This window comes from Eschrichtius robustus, chromosome 9 (assembly GCF_028021215.1).
Source record: "Eschrichtius robustus isolate mEscRob2 chromosome 9, mEscRob2.pri, whole genome shotgun sequence".
In the NCBI taxonomy this organism is placed as follows: domain Eukaryota; kingdom Metazoa; phylum Chordata; class Mammalia; order Artiodactyla; family Eschrichtiidae; genus Eschrichtius; species Eschrichtius robustus.
Window position 1 is genome coordinate 52,295,441 of NC_090832.1, and position 16,364 is coordinate 52,311,804.

At 35.2% G+C, this 16,364-nt stretch overlaps 1 protein-coding gene and 1 pseudogene across 1 annotated transcript in view; one reads left to right on the forward strand and one right to left on the reverse strand.

Moving 5' to 3' along the window:
* Window positions 1-16,364, forward strand: part of SEC63 (SEC63 homolog, protein translocation regulator) — a 71,196-nt gene that overhangs the window by 19,559 nt on the left and 35,273 nt on the right. The window contains exons 2-8 of the mRNA XM_068551338.1: window positions 2,002-2,101; window positions 7,021-7,135; window positions 8,463-8,575; window positions 12,471-12,532; window positions 13,120-13,178; window positions 14,643-14,693; window positions 15,720-15,828. Coding sequence (XP_068407439.1) covers window positions 2,002-2,101; window positions 7,021-7,135; window positions 8,463-8,575; window positions 12,471-12,532; window positions 13,120-13,178; window positions 14,643-14,693; window positions 15,720-15,828 — 609 coding nt within the window. The remainder of the gene's footprint in view (window positions 1-2,001; window positions 2,102-7,020; window positions 7,136-8,462; window positions 8,576-12,470; window positions 12,533-13,119; window positions 13,179-14,642; window positions 14,694-15,719; window positions 15,829-16,364) is intronic.
* LOC137769698 (large ribosomal subunit protein uL23 pseudogene) lies at window positions 864-1,910 on the reverse strand (annotated as a pseudogene).

A 16,364-nucleotide genomic window follows, 5' to 3' on the forward strand; every position in this document is an offset into this window, starting at 1 on the left:
TTTGACCCTCCTGCTTCCTTATATGGACCCCTGTGATTATATTGGGACCACCCAGATAATATAGGATAATCTTCCCATCTCAAATCTTTAATTTAGTCACATCTGTGAAGTGCCTTTTGCCGTGTAAGATAATATATTCACTGGTTCTGGGTTTTAGGATGTGGTGGACATCTTGACAGGGGGCAATTATTCAGCCTATCACACTTCCCCACTGTAAAATCATTCTTTCCCTTTTGTAATATCTTGTGGGAAGATACTTGGATCTCTGGTTCCCGTTCGCGGAGAATGCTATTTAGAAATCAAGATCTGGGTACTAGGTGTGCTCACTGCTATTGAGATGTCATTGTTCCTAGGCTCACTTAATAGAGTTAGGGAATGTGTATGTATGTGTATAGATCTACATCTATATTTCTATATTAAAAGATATTAATTAGTTCTTACTGATATCTTCAGTTCCACTCTAATACCACAGAGTTCATTCATGTTTTCTAATTTTTCACATATGTAACTCCCTTCTCTGACAGTGAAAAACTGACTGCAGTTATCCTTAATATAGTAACTTACTTGATAATTCTCCCTGCATTTCACCCGTCTCCTTTTCTGCCACCACCCCTCCCCCTATATGGATCCCTCTTCACCACACCTGTTTCTCATACCTCCTGCCACATAGCTCTCTCATGTGGATTCTTTCCTGGAAGCATGGTGATAACAGGGTTGGTGGACTTCTTATATGGCAGCTTTGGAACATTCTATTATATGCAAAGTTCTTTTACTTACCTGAGATCTCATTTAAGGACTTTGGTTTTGTAGTTTTTTAATATTGTGAAAAAATTTTTATTTAGTATTAAGCGGCTGGACTCAGTTTAGATGATCTCAGTTTTGTTGGCAACATCCAAAGCATTATAGTCAGTAGCCAGTTGAACATATACCTTCTTATCTCCATCAGCCCTGATCAGGGTGTTGACCTTGGCCATGTCAATGTTGTAGAGCTGCTTCATAGACCGTTTGATCTGGTGCTTGTTGGCTTTGACATTCATAATGAACCCAAGTGTATTGCTGTCTTCTGTCTTCTTCATGACCAACTCCCTGCTCAAGGGGAACTTGATGATGACATAGTGCTTAAGCTTGTCGCTCTTCCAAGGATAAACGGGCTGCCTTCGGGGTGTCTTGGGCCACCCAGAAAGTGGGTAACATGCAATCTTCTTTTTTTGTGTGTGGATATGGATGCTTTTTAGCACTGCCTTCTTGGCCTTCCAAGCTTTTGTTTTTGGCTTTGGCTTTGGAGTGGCATGGGCTCCTTTCTTTGCTTTCTATATGCCATCTTCATGAAAAGGTAGATTTTTATTTTAAAACTTACCTAAAATTTTTTTAAACTTGGGATAGTTATTCAAACCAAGTGATTGTGGTGAGCTTAGTAAAACAGTATATGATATGTTGGCTTTGGTTTAATTCCTTTTTAATTGAATTACAGATTTTTCCTGGGGACTAAAATAATACCTTTTGTTATAACTCTTATATAAACCTATTTTAACTTCTTATGGGTTTGGATGACTTTTCTCATTTAACGTAATTATTTTCATATTTGAAGACTATCATTTCTGCTTGGCTTCCCTAATAAAGTGCACGTTCCAACTATTTTGCACTTTTTGTTACTTTTATAGCAGAAGGGAAAAGAGGAGAGAACTTCTCAGAAATTACTGCTTATACAACTAAATATTTTGGGTTCAAGTCAGTTTTTAATTTTTTCAGTTAGAAGTTAAGTCTCACATGAAAAATGATTGCCTGGTAGTTGAATAAAATTTTCCAGATAGATCATTTGTTCTAAGTGGTAGAAAATTTAGCCTATCTTGTGAATTTTTCTTAAAAGTTTAAGTGGAGAGTACTTTGATGTTCCAATATAATATTAGCATGATAATGAAGGTTAGTATGGTTTTAACTCTGGTTTTTGCCTTCACTGTGGAAATCGTTGAACTTACCACCTTATTTTTCTTTTTTTGACAGAGCAAAATCGATTAAAGAATATCAGAAAAGTATATGGAAGATGTATGTGGTATCGTTTACGGTTATTAAAACCTCAGCCAAATATTATTCCTACAGTAAAGTAAGTAATTGATTTCAATAAAAAACATACTTAGTGCTTACTCTTTGCTAGGTATCATATAAAATAGGGGTATAATGATGAATAAAAACATGTGTTTGTAAAAAATTGTAACCTTAGTAGGGGTAAGATGTGATTAGTAAATTTGAGAACAGTCTGAGCAGAGTGGTTTAGAAGTTCAAAAGAGAGAGAGTGTACTTCTGACTTGGGGGAGGAGGGGAGAAAGAGAAGTCAAATCTTTTTTTTTTAATTAATTTATTTATTTTTGGCTGTGTTGGGTCTTCGTTTCTGTGCGAGGGCTTTCTCTAGTTGTGGCAAGCGGGGGCCACTCTTCATCACGGTGCGCAGGCCTCTCACTGTCGTGGCCTTTCTTGTTGCGGAGCACAAGCTCCAGACGCGCAGGCTCAGTAATTGTGGCTCACGGGCCTAGTTGCTCCGCGGCATGTGGGATCTTCCCAGACCAGGGCTCGAACCCGTGTCCCCTGCACTGGCAGGCAGACTCTCAACCACTGCGCCACCAGGGAAGCCCCGAGAAGTCAAATCTTGAAGGAAGATCTTGTATATCTTGTGTCAGGATTTGAATTTTGTCTTAAAGACTATGGAGGAATCTTTAAAAGGTTATCGAAAGCACAGAGGTGACAGGGTCAAGTTTGCATTTCATGGTGATTGAAGTTTTTGAGCACATACTGTGTGCCAGGTGCTGGGCTAGGATTTTATATGTTATCTCATTAGTTTTATGTTAACTTAAAGGTAGATGTTTTTGCTTTTTCTCAGATGAGGAAACTGAGACTAAGAAGATGAGGTAACTTGACCAAGTTCCTGCAGCAAGAAGTGGTGGAGTAGGGACCTAGTTACCCTTTATTTTTGCAGGGCCATCTGCTTAAACAGGCCATTAGCATGTTTAATTAGAGTAGGTGTCTTTGATTTTTTGAGGCTGTGGGGTATGCTGGTTAGCCTGGGCTTTGGACCTTCACCCTAAGGCATCAATTTACAGGTAACAGATGAAACTGAGGGGAAGTGAAAGAGCTGCCATTATTGGAGGACTATATCCTGTGAATTACCTACATATATCTATCCAGTAGATAGGAGGGCAAGACCTAGCAGAGGATATTAGTAAAAGTGGATCCAGTTATTTTTAAAAATTGGTTTAAATGATGATGATAGTTTTCAACATATGTGCCTGGTTTAGTTCCTTTGTAGAGGGAGGGAAGTCTTAGCTTTGGTGTTAAGAGTTCTTCAATGGTGTGAAACTAAAAGGCAAAATTAGTGTTTACAAGAGTAGTTTCATGTTCACTATGTATTCCTTGCTATTGCTTCTCATTTTTTGTTTTGTTTTGTTTTTTAAATTTATTTATTTAATTTATTTTTTTTGGCTGCTTTGGGTCTTCGTTGCTCACGCGGGCTTTTCTCCAGTTGCGGCAAGCAGGGGCTACTCTTTGTTGCGGTTCGTGGGCTTCTCATTCAGTGGCTTCTTTTGTTGCGGAGCACGGGCTCTAGGCACGCGGGCTTTAGTAGTTGTGGCACGCAGGCACAGTAGTTGTGGCTCGCAGGCTCTAGAGCGCAGGCTCAGTGGTTGTGGCGCATGGGCTTAGTTGCTCCGTGGCATGTGGATCTTCCCGGACCAGGGCTCGAACCCATGTCCTCTGCTTTGGCAGGTGGATTCTTAACCACTGCACCACCAGGGAAGTCCTTGCTTCTCGTTTTAAATTAAACTTTTCTGAGGCAGCAAGGCAGATATTTTTGGCTTTCCAGTCTCTTCTGTTTTGGGCTTTGGTCAACACATTGTGGGTATCTGAACCTCAGTTTTCAAGAAAAAAAACCCAACTTTGTTCTATTTAATAATTAGTAAAGAGATTTACTTAAATAGAAGTACAGATTAATGGATGTTTAAGTAAGGAAGAATTAAATAATACTGGTAAAATTTTAGATAAGGTCAGGAACCATCAAAACCTTTTTGCTACTTAACCTTGAAGCATTCTTTCAAGATTAAGTAGTCATTGTGTAATACTCTAATTTCTGGAAGTTGCTTAAAAGAAAAAACACAAGACCTCAACTTAATTACTGAAGCCATATGTAGGGAAAATGTTTGTCTTTTAAGAGAAACCAAACATGTTTTTAAAAAATTGGGCACAGAGCATGATATAATTTGTTATGTTTCTACCTTTGGTTTGGCTCTCCGGAAATTAGAGCGTGGTTTTTATTGGTTGTGGTAGTTTTCGTCAGCCTGGGGATTCTGTCATGAACCTCTTCTCTCCTCCCTTTATTCTTTGGCTCAGAGAGCTAGATGCTACATGAAGAGCATCTAACACAGGGTGTAGTGTGTTTTAGGTGTTTTGTTCCCTTTCTCTTCTACCCTTGTTTGCTTTAAAATTTTACTTTAGTGGTTTTCAATTTTACTTTTATCTTTGTTTTTTGAGCTTTGTAGCCTTTTGGGGAAGTTCACAAAACAAAATGTGGAGTTACTAAGTTTGTGTGGAAATAAAATATATTTTCAAGTGTTCTTTAGCATATTGAGGGTATTAGCAAACTTTGGGTTTGAGTCAAAAGTTACTGTTTTAAATTATTTTCATTATTCATAAAATAAGTAGTTATTGTGTGCTATGTATGTGTCAGGTATTACACTAGGCGCTGATATACTGTGAGTAACAAATACTAACAAGTAAACAAGTGATGATAATAGAGTTTAGTAAGGGTTGTAAGGGGCGGGGAGGGTGTGCCATAAAAGAACTTAGGGAGGGCTCTTAACTGGCATGAGATAGAGAAGATTTCCTTGAGTAAGTGAGGTCCTAGTTGAAAGCTGAGACTTGGGTAAGAGTTACTAACAACAGCAAATAGCTACCATGAATTGGTTGTTTACTGTCTGTGAGGCACCTTTTAGGGGCTTTACATACCTAATCTTATTTAATTCTCAAACCCACCCTGAAAGTTGGAAATTGAATTGTAAAAGGCTAAGCAGCTTGCCAAGATCTCTCAGTTAATAAGTGGTAAAGTTGGGATTTGACTTCAGGTAGTTTTTGCTCCAGAGCCTATGTTCTTAACTACCTCTCCCTAGATAGCCAGGTAAAAGTGGGAGTATTCCAGGTAGGCCTCCCTCTTCGTCTTTGGGCGTACAGATAGTATGGAAAGCAGCTTGCGGTATTATACCCTTAATAAGGTTTAGAGCATTAATTTGGCCAGGTAGAAAGAAATTTGCATCTGAGTGCCATCTCTTTGTTATGCTGAGGTTAGTCAGAACTGAATAAGATCCTGTCCACATGCTCAAGGAGTTTGCAACGAGCCAGAGGAGGAAGGTCATGGTTTGTGCTTCTTTGTGACTGTAACCACGGTCTCCCCATTGATCATCTTAACAAGAGTTAATGATTGCTTCTTGGAGGATAGATAATTTGAGTTGAGTCTTGAAGGATGAATATCGTTTGGAGACGCAGCAATGGGGAATGGGAATTCTAGGTAGAAAGACCCAAGAGAGCAAAAGCATAATGGTGGGAAAAGCTTAGGGAACTGTGGGATATGGGGATTTATTTTGTTTGAAATACTAGGGTGATAAAAGTAAGGAGGTAGGTTGGAACTGGATCCTGGAAACTCCAAATAAACACGTTTAAGCTAGGTTCCTATCAAGAGAGCTTAAACACACGGAATGTTTTCTTTCTGTATTTGAAAATAGGTCACTTCAGTTTTGTTTGATTAGGTCTCCTATGATTCATTTATGCCTTTGTTTAACAGTTCCTACCTAATGTAACAAATTGTGATACAAAAAGTATAAAAAAATTATTCAATTTCATCATTAAAGATAACCACCATTAAGATGATTTACCTTCTATATTTTTACTTATAATAAACTTTTATTTACAAAGAATAGGATTATATTATACATACAGCTTTGAAAGCTGTTTTTCTAATTTAACAGTACAAGGTAGATAATCTTCCACAGCAAATATTTTTAGTGTCTAGATATTATCTCTCTATGGATGTACTGTTATTTATCTGTTCAGTACTCTATTGATGGACATTTATGTGTGTGTGTTTTCAGCTATTAATTATACCTGTAATCACCCTTTTATACGTTATAAACTTAATTTTAGTTTATTTCCTTCTAAATTTCTTGAAGTGGAATAGATGATAGTTAAAAAGGTATAACTTCTTTAGGGCTTTTGATAACCTTATTGCCAGATATTCCTTCAGAGTGTAGAATGTATGAGAGTTCCTTTTTACCTTAGCCTCTCCAACACTGGTAATATCAACCTTTTAAATATTTTTACTAAACAGAACATATTGAAGAGAAAAGAAATTAGTTGTTTTTCAAACTATATGTTCTTTTATATCTTTTTTTAACCTGTTATGCACGTCTTTCTATATCTGTTAGCTAAAAATGTTCTATTGTGTGGCTATATCTTGGTTTATTTAATTAGTCTCCTATAAATGGTTTATTTAATTAGTTCCTTATAAATGGACATTAAGGTTGTTTCCAAATTTTTACTGTTATAAACAAGGCTACTTATTCATCTTTGCACAATTGACCCATTATTTTTCATACTTTATCTTACTAAAAGTGTAATTACAAGGTCAAGAGCAATTCTTTTTTACATTAAATGGTTAACTGAATACTAAGTATTAATATATTTTGATCTAATGGAATGGGTCCAATAAGTTAATGAGTACATTAACTTCTTACTTAAAATTCTGCAAATAGTAACTGAGAGAATATTATATGCCAGGCACTGCTAGATTCTAGAGAATTCAAAGGTGAAAAAAGATGCTGTCCTTATTGTGTCTTACAACCCAGTGGTTATAGAATTTGAGTCAATAGCACAGTGACATGAGACTACTTAAGATTGTTTTATGCCTTGCCATAGTGTCTTTAGAATCTTAAAGGAAAACCATATAGTTGTATTTATTTATACTTCACTTATCTTTTTTCTAAACAGGAAAATAGTTCTGCTTGCAGGATGGGCATTGTTATTATTCCTTACATACAAAGTTTCCAAAACAGACCGAGAATATCAAGAATACAATCCTTATGAAGTATTAAATTTGGATCCCGTAAGTAGTATTTTATATAGTCCCTTGAAAATACTCTGGGCCCACAGCCTAAAAGAAATTGAGCTGTGCCTAAAGAAATCAGACTCTGGTCAGTTAAAAAAGATACCTAATCCATTATTATTCTAATGCATATATGTTTTTTAAGCCACAGATGTTGATTGCCATCCTATTAAGGGTTGGTTTATAATTGCTAAAATGTAAAAATATCTGAAGATGAGATAAGAAGTTAGTATATTTTTAAAAGACATTTCTAAGGTTGGTTTAATGCAAAGTTAGAAGCAAGGGGTTTATTTATGTTAGTTGGGTGGGACCCTGTGTTAGTTGACACTAAGGCAGTGTGTTGGTGTCTTTGTCATAGAAATTCAGGTTAATCTTGAGTGTACCTGTTAGCTGACTTTCTTGACTGAACTTGAGTGATGGGTCCCAGTAGAAAACTGGTCTTTTAAGTTAATCAGTGGAAAGTTAGAACTGAAATGAATGCTAGAGATCATTTAGCCTTTTTTTCTCATGGAGAAAATGAGGCCTGGAAAATTGTGTTTTGTCTGGGGTCCCATAACTTAGTAACCAAGGTGAATCTAGTGCCCGTTCCATTTTTTCCCCCATACTACTTTTTTTTTTACTTCTAGCCTCTCCTCAATAGATGGCTTGATCCAGAGATTCATATGATACACAGTAAGGAGTGTGTTTATCTTCTAGTTTTCTGCTTTGTAGAAGAAAAGTTTGCATATCACCTGAGTTTTCTTATTGTGATGGTCATGGTCATCAAGAGAGATTTGTTAAGATTAAAAGGTTTGGGGGCAATATAATGCCATAAAAAATCAATGTGAAAAATTTATTGATAGAAATTGAATCTAATTAGGAAACAACTAAGGTAAACTTATTAAGTATTTACTTAATATTAAAATATTGACAAGCAGGTGAAACCAGAAATTCTTCAGATTTTTTCTTAGAAAGGAAGTTAACCTTTGATTTGAGTTTTTTTCAGCCAGACTTAATTTACTGTGATCATTCGTTGATATTTAAATGTCACTATCATTTTATTTTATTTAAATGGCATTATATAGTATCAGTCTCAAATCGTCGGTGCCTAGGGTACTGCGTGGCACATACTAGGTGCTCAATAAAATAAAATATATTGGACAAAATGAGTATTTTTATTTAAAAAATATGGAGGTGAAATTTATAGGACAAGGTATATATAGGATGAAAACTTCATTTTCTGTTTCTGAAAATATTGAGTAGTTCAATATTTTAAGTTCAAAGTGGGATGGATTATGTTTTTACAGCACTGTGCTTATTTTTACTAAAACAAAGCCTTTTCTTTTAGGGGGCAACAGTAGCAGAAATTAAGAAACAGTATCGTTTGCTGTCACTTAAGTATCATCCAGATAAAGGAGGTGATGAAGTTATGTTCATGAGGATAGCAAAAGCTTATGCAGCGTAAGTATTATAGGACCTGTTACACATTTTTAAGAGTGGTAAAGATAGTTTTCTATTTGAATAAAGTAGTAATAAAATAGTTGTCATACACTTTTATTAAGCGCCTCATATGTTGAGTCTATCATTTATGGAACTACCTGGCAACCATGAAGTGTTAATTTAGCCAAACCTTAATTTTAAGTAACTTACAGTAGTGCTTTTGCCATGTAAGTTGGTTAAATTAATAAGTGATGGGTTAACTGAGCTATTTTCAAAGCATCCTGATTAGAAGAGATATACTTGCCCCTTGTTTTCATTTCTAGGCTTTTTGTTAGGCTAGATCTATTTCTTTTATTTTGGCCTGTAGCTTGTCTCATTTAAACTATAAACTAAAGATGAGTTTAATTTTGGGGAAACAGGATAGGGTATATAAAATTTGAAGTAATTCCTTGAGTATTAATATTACAAGAGTTAAAAAGTTAGCTGGACTCTTCCGGAATCATAGATGTATCCCACACAGCTCTTATGTTGAATGAAAGAGTAAACTACAGACAAGATGTTATCTGTTTTTTGGGGACTCGGTGATGTATATAATTTTGTAAGGTAACTTAAAAAATATGAGTAAATAATAGGATATGCAGATATAATAGCAGGCTGTGAAAGTGGTATGTGAATGACAGAAGTTTGGGAAATATCATCTTACGCATTTTTGTGCTTAATAAAAGTATATTGACCGTGTTTCCTCTCTGCCTAGCCCGCCCCCCCTTTGTGGATTGCTTGTTATCTATGTGAATATGATTCTGTAGTAAAGCAATACTTTCAGGAGCTTCTGAAGTGTACACTACATTTTCTTTTCTATGCAGCAGACGTCCTCCAGATTGCTGTCTTTCAGTTGGTGTCTCCTTTTCCCCTTTTTTCAGTGTGTCTCCTTTAAGCATTTACCTTTGTTGCACAAGTATTGCAGTGCCTTAGTTGCTGTCTTCAGGTAATTTAAGAAGAACTGAAGATTTCCAGAGGAAGTCGGATAGCCTTGGTTTCCCTGTACAATTGTCCACCCCACCCAGAGCTTTAGCTATTGTTTCTTTCAGCTTTCTGTCTCCTATTCAGATTCTTTTCCCCAAAATAATTAGTAGTTTTAATTTTAGTGCTTTTGGTACAGTTATTTTTTTCCCCCCCTGAGTTTTCAGGTATTTAACACTTTCAAGTTCATGATTTTGTTCTCAGGTTACTGGAAATCTGACTCTATGATGTATGGTCACTATTCTAAGAAGTACAGAAGAATAATATATGGCCTTTGGTTTTAACTCAGTTACATGTTCAAGATGTAGAATGTTTTGTATGTAAAATGTCTTAAATAGTTGATGGTCTATCAGACAAATGAAGAAGTAAAATGATTATGGGACCCAGAACTTTGAGTTATTGTAACTTGGACAAGTATAACTAGATTAGTTAAAAGGGTGCATTTTACTGAATATAGGTTCTGAGTGATTGAAGCTACTATCTTACGTATAACTCTACCAGCCTAAGTTATGTAATTCAATCAACTTGTAGAATGCAGATATAAAAAACTGCATGATCTACAAAGTTTTTCAGAATTTGCCTTGGTTATTCAGGCTAGTTTCTCTTCCCTTATTCATTCATTATAATAAACAAGCTGGGTCATTCCTATTTCTTCAGACCAGATTGTAACTTAAAGGAAAGGAGGTATGGTTATTTTTGAGGAGTTAGACCAACTATTGATATCTGATTCATTCTTCTGGATATAGTTGGGATTTTGCTTTTGTGTGTAAAATCTATGTTTAAACTACTTTATAACAAGTGGGCAGCATGATTTACATCCTTAAAGATATTTTGATTTTTAAAAAGTATGTTTTCATGTGTTCTTACATATGAATATGTAACTTAGCTCTACATAGCCAACTCAGGCCCCTCACATATAATTTAGTGAAAGCATTCTCTGGGTTAGGATTTATAAACTGAGGTCCCTGAAACTGTATACAGAATTTATGTGTGTTTGTAAATGTGCATTTTTTTCCGGGGCAGAAGGGGCATAGGTTTCATTAGATTCCTAATAAGATCTATGATATAACCTCCCACCCCCAAAGTCAAGGGATATAATCATGTTTAGGAAACTTTATACTCATTGAATTTAAAAAAATTATGTTAGCACCATTGGTGTTGTTTAAGCTTGTTATATATAAATTATACTGAAATCATATAGCTTTTAAGTACCTTTAAGTCTTAGGAATGGATACTGAAGCACTAATAAGTAGCCAAAAATCAGTTGCTTTCCTACACTGACTTTTAAAAAAATGGATAATTCCTTTGAGTATACAGGATGGTTACACAACAGTTGTACAATTGGTTTAATGAATGAGTTAATGGAATTAACTCATTAATCAGCTGTGTATGCAGGTTGAAAAATCAAGTGCTTCTCTGATGAGAGCTGTGCTTTATTTTGCAAAACCTAAGGGCATTGTATAGAGAACAGAACAGTTTGTGGTGCTGCCATCATTAGAAAGTCAGGAGGGGACAGAGATAATTATTTTGGGGAAAAGACTCTGATTAGGAGACAGAAAATTGAAAGAAACAATAGCTAAAGCTCTGGGTGGGGTGGACAATTGTACAGGGAAACAAAGGCAAAAGTTTTTGAAAAACATCCCTCCCTTAGCAGAAAGGAATCTTAGCACCACTCCTTATTAACTTGTAATCTCTCTAATAATGCCTTTCATTGGCTCCTGTATTTTACTGCGGCCTTAGGTCAAACAGTGTAAGTGGAGTTATAGTTGAATAAGGACTAAAGACATCAAGGTTCTTGTTTTCATAAATGACTAAATTGATAAGTTTAAAAATATTTTCCAGTCATTGAAAAATTTTGCAATTTTATTAAGGTACTTCTGCATTCTCTCTCTCAATTGGAGCTTTGTTGAATAGAAAATGCATTGTATCTTAAGTGCATATGTTCTGGGAAATAGAAACATGGCTAAAATTAGATTTGGACATAAACATAATCTTTTGCCAATTGGTCTGCAAGAATGCCTTCCTTATTATGTTATTGGTCATTTTGTGTGTATGTGTCTGCCTTGTCTCCTTATTGGTCATTTTGTGTGTATGTGTCTGCCTTGTCTCCTTAACAGCATTGTAAAGTTTTTGAAGGACTTGAAAATTTCTTTTAATTTTTTTTTTTTTTTTTTTAACATCTATACTGGGACCTGGAATAAAACTACTCTCACCCTGTGCCTTGAGCCATTGCCCAGGTTAGGGGTTATATTTATGTTTAGGTGTTTAAAAAATCACTGTCACTTTCATATTGCTTGGGTTAAGAAGCTGTTGCTTTAGCAGGTATTTTCCTAGTCTTGCTTGAAGTTGGCTTAGGAGAAAATTGTGATCTTAGCACAATGCAAATGACCTTTTCCAAAGCAGTGGAATTTTATAGGTGTTATTATTTTTTTCTTTGAGAATGTGGTGCCAGTTTTGGAGGGATTATTATTAGTCATGTATTAAGTTTATATTTAAAAAATAGATATATATCATTATTAAAGTAAAAACATGCCCATTGAAGAAATTTTGGGAAATATCTGAGTGTATAAGATTTTTAAAAGTAACCTATAATCCTCCCTGCCTCCTTAGAAAATGTAGTAGCCTTTAAAGTTGCATCTTCTGGCTTGAACTGGCTAAACCTGAGAACCCGTGGGCCAACTAGGAATTTGTATCTGGGCTCAATAGTTAGCATTTTCTGTTAATGCTGAATTTCTTATTTTTCTCTCCCCCTTTTCTGATTTCAGAGAGTTCTTTTCTTGATTCTCTGAAATTATCTTTAAGAAGTGAGTTGGTTAGTTAATGGAGTTTGTGTATATGAGTACTTATTTTTCAGATGTGGCTTTCTAATTTTGCACCTTTGTTCCTTTTATGCTAGTTTAACTGATGAAGAGTCCCGGAAAAATTGGGAAGAGTTTGGAAATCCAGATGGGCCTCAAGGTGTGGTAAATGATGATTAAAAAATACTGGGGTTATGATATGTGTATATTATAAAAATGTTAACTAGATTGAAAAGAATGTTTTGATTTTCTTAGTTTGTGAATAGGAAAATTACAACTACAAGGAGTTAAACAAATATGTAAAGTGAGTTCCCTTTAATTTTTACTTTATTCTTCTTTCTAGAGATTGGTTTGAAAGATAGAACTTTGATTGATTTGATGAGGAAAGTAGTCACTGTCATTATTCTTCATTTCCAGTTAGTAGTTGATAAAAATTGGATGAAAAAAATCTGTTTTTCTTTACTGACTAAACATTTTCTCATATAGTCATAGTGTTTACATAAACTCAGGACATATAAAAGAATTTAAGTGTTCTGGGAAGAAGGAATTCACGTACTTAGAATTTTTTTTTCTTCTGGAAAAATTTAGTTTCAAATATAAACCATGTCCATCAACTTTTGTGTAATGGAAACACATAATAAGATAATCTTACAGCTTTTTTGGAGGGGGTGGGGGAGACAGAATTTGGGGATATAAAGAAATAAAACTGGAAATGGAGACTTTTCAAAAATATTCTTCCTATTTTAGCCACGAGCTTTGGAATTGCCCTGCCAGCTTGGATAGTTGACCAGAAAAATTCAATTTTGGTGAGTACATTTAAATAAGACACTGTAATGTGTTCGCTATATCTTGGTAATATAAAGAGAGCTTTACAAAGAAAATACTGGTATGCTGTTTTCAGTTTAACTGTGGATTGTGAAAACTGTTTTTGCATAATGGAGAAAAGAATTGGTTCCTATTATTAGGTTGTTGGTTTGGGGCAGTGTGTTCTAGTGTAGGGTTCCCCCCGCCACTGTTTAAGGAATTTCTTACAGTTGTGGTGATTTCTTGTGGAGGTGGTTTCAGATTGGGTCCTACCCTTGGTTTAGGGAACCACTGTTTTTTTATGGTATCTACATTTATCTTAAGTAGCGCTCAAAATTTGTTATCTTTTATTCCACATTTACCCAGGCTAAATTAATTTTAATGTGTGCTAACATAATGATATATATTATATATGGTACTTCAGGAGGCAGTAGGTTATCAGACTTCAGTCTGTAATAGAGGCTGCAACTCTTAAAACATCGGGAGTTATCCTAACCTATTGTTCAGGAATTCCCTACTTCTCCTTTCTTGAAAATAATTATCTAGGAGCTATCTTTGAAGCAATAAAAAAATCCATGTTTTGTTTTAAAAATGGCTATTTAGTGTTATTTTATGGCTATTTATTTACATGTTATTTTCCAGGGTATATAGTTGCTGTATATAAGCATGTTTATTATGCTTAGGGTTATTCAGGGAATACTAGAGAAGAGAAAAGATAGTTAGCTACCAGATTTGGGATCAAGCAGTAGGACAGACATCTAAGACCAATAGATAGAAATTACTTGCAAACAGAACATTATGTGTTCTGTTTGATATTTAGGTAAAGAAACCAGCTTCTACCATTTATTTCCAAGGCACTAACTACTTGCCAAGGTGTGGATATATAATACAGTTGACCCTTGGACAACAGGGGCTTGAACTGTGTGGGTCCACTTAATACATGGATTTTTTCAATAAATACGGACTACAGTACTACACAATCCATGGTTGGTTGAATCTGCGGATGCAGAACCACAGGTAATGGGGGGCCAACTCTGAAGTTAGAGGTGGATTTTCCACTGCAAGGAGGTCGGGGAGCCAAGCCCCACATTGTTCAAGGGTCAGCTGAAGTTGGCCCTCCCTTTCGGCATGTTTTGCATCCATGGATAAAGAGGCCCTACTCTTTTATCACCATTTTATATCAAGGACTTGAGCATCCCTGAATTTTGGTATCCTTGGGGGCCTTAAAACCAGTTCCCCATGGTTACCGAGGGATGACTATATATGCTGCAGGTTCCCTATCTGCAAAAGGAAAATAATAATGGTACCTTCCTCTTAGAGTTTGAAAATAAGGATTAAATGAAGTACTGCATGAGGAGTGCTTTTAATAGTGCCTCCCCCATGTAAGCCTCAAAATAAGTGTTCATGGATGTTGTCATAATTTACCTGATGAAGGCCATAATTTTTTCTTTCCTTTGCAATTCAAGGTTTTACTTGTATATGGATTGGCATTCATGGTTATCCTTCCAGTTGTTGTGGTAAGTTCCAGCTCTTTTTATTAACATTTTTTAGGGAAGGGAATTGGTGCATGCTTTGGAGTCTCCTTATAAGATTGTAATTTGTATTAGAATATAATCCATTAATCCTTGAATTTTAATAATCTTATATTCAGTTATACTTTAAAGGTCTTCTAAAGGTGACATCTCTTTAGTATGTTAAAATGAATCTCCTCCTGATCCAAAAATTACACACAAACGAGATAGTACAGATGTATTTAGAATTTAAAATGAAAATCTTCCGTTACCACCTCCCCCAACTCCATTTCTCTGTCAGAGATAATCACTGCTAAGTTTGCTTCCTTTTCAGATATTTTTCTTTGCATTATGTATATATACATGTGCACATTTTTTTAAAAAATGTGATCTTACTATATGTATTGTTCTGTGACTTTTTTTGCTTCATATAGGGGTACAACATGTAGAACAACCTCATTTTTAAAAACAGTTGCATAGTACCTCAATATGGAGGTACCATAAAGTTTATGATTTTGTTGTTTATTACTCTTATGACTGGTGGTGTTCTTACTGATCTTATGGTTCCTGTGGGTCCCATAGTGAGGCTAACAATTAACTTGTCTTGCCTTCTTCATAGGATTGTTGTGTGAGAATCCACTTGTGTGGAATAATGTGAATGAAAGTAGTATATCAACTATAAAATTGCTCCTACGCTTATTTGTCAAATATTTGTTGAAGACATGCTATGTGTGAGGAACCAGCTTGTTGCTTATAACAGTGGGTTGTTTCATTCCTATTTTGTCTTTAATTTCTAGCTGAAACTTAAATGTTTTAATCATATATATGTAATGAGGTAGGTTGGTGTTTAGGCCTCAGGCAGCATAAATATTTACCAAATAAATCATTTGAAATATGTAACAAAGGCATTTGTTCTAAAGAGCATGTCTTTTTATTGGTTTATGAACATTTAGAAAATTTGACCATTCTGCATCAAAGTTAACATTTATCATGGTTTTTATGCTTTATTTCTGGTTTAATTTTGTGTTTTAGGGCTCTTGGTGGTATCGCTCAATACGCTATAGTGGAGACCAGATTCTAATACGCACAACACAGATTTATACATACTTTGTTTATAAAACCCGAAATATGGATATGAAACGTAAGTAAATTTAAGTAACTGTGACATTAGATTATTTTCTGAGTCATTTATGTAGAGTTGATATATATTCAACTGGAGAAATTCCATTTAATAGTTTTAGGGATATTCAGTTCATTATAGCTAAAGCTGGAGGAAAATGCTAACACCCTTTATCATATGTCTTAATCTGTAGTTCTCTTGTTCCCGTTTTACTCAGCTATATGTATATATCAATACATATTTTTTTCCCTCCAGAAATTTTATAGTAAAACTTCTTGTGGGCTAATTTTGTAATAATAATACCAGCTAACATTTCTTGAGTATTTGTCGTTGCCAGGCATTGCTAACCACTATGCATGTATTAACTCATTTAATCTTTGTATGCCCCCATAAATAAGTGCTGTTTTTAAGCACATTTTATAGATGAAGAAACTGAGCCCAAGGATATACAGTAAGTGACAGAGCTAGGATGGAACTCAGGTAATGTGGTTCCCAAGCCCTAAACCAGTACATTATACTGTGTTAATCGTGTAAAGTATGTAGAGGTCTTGGGTGTG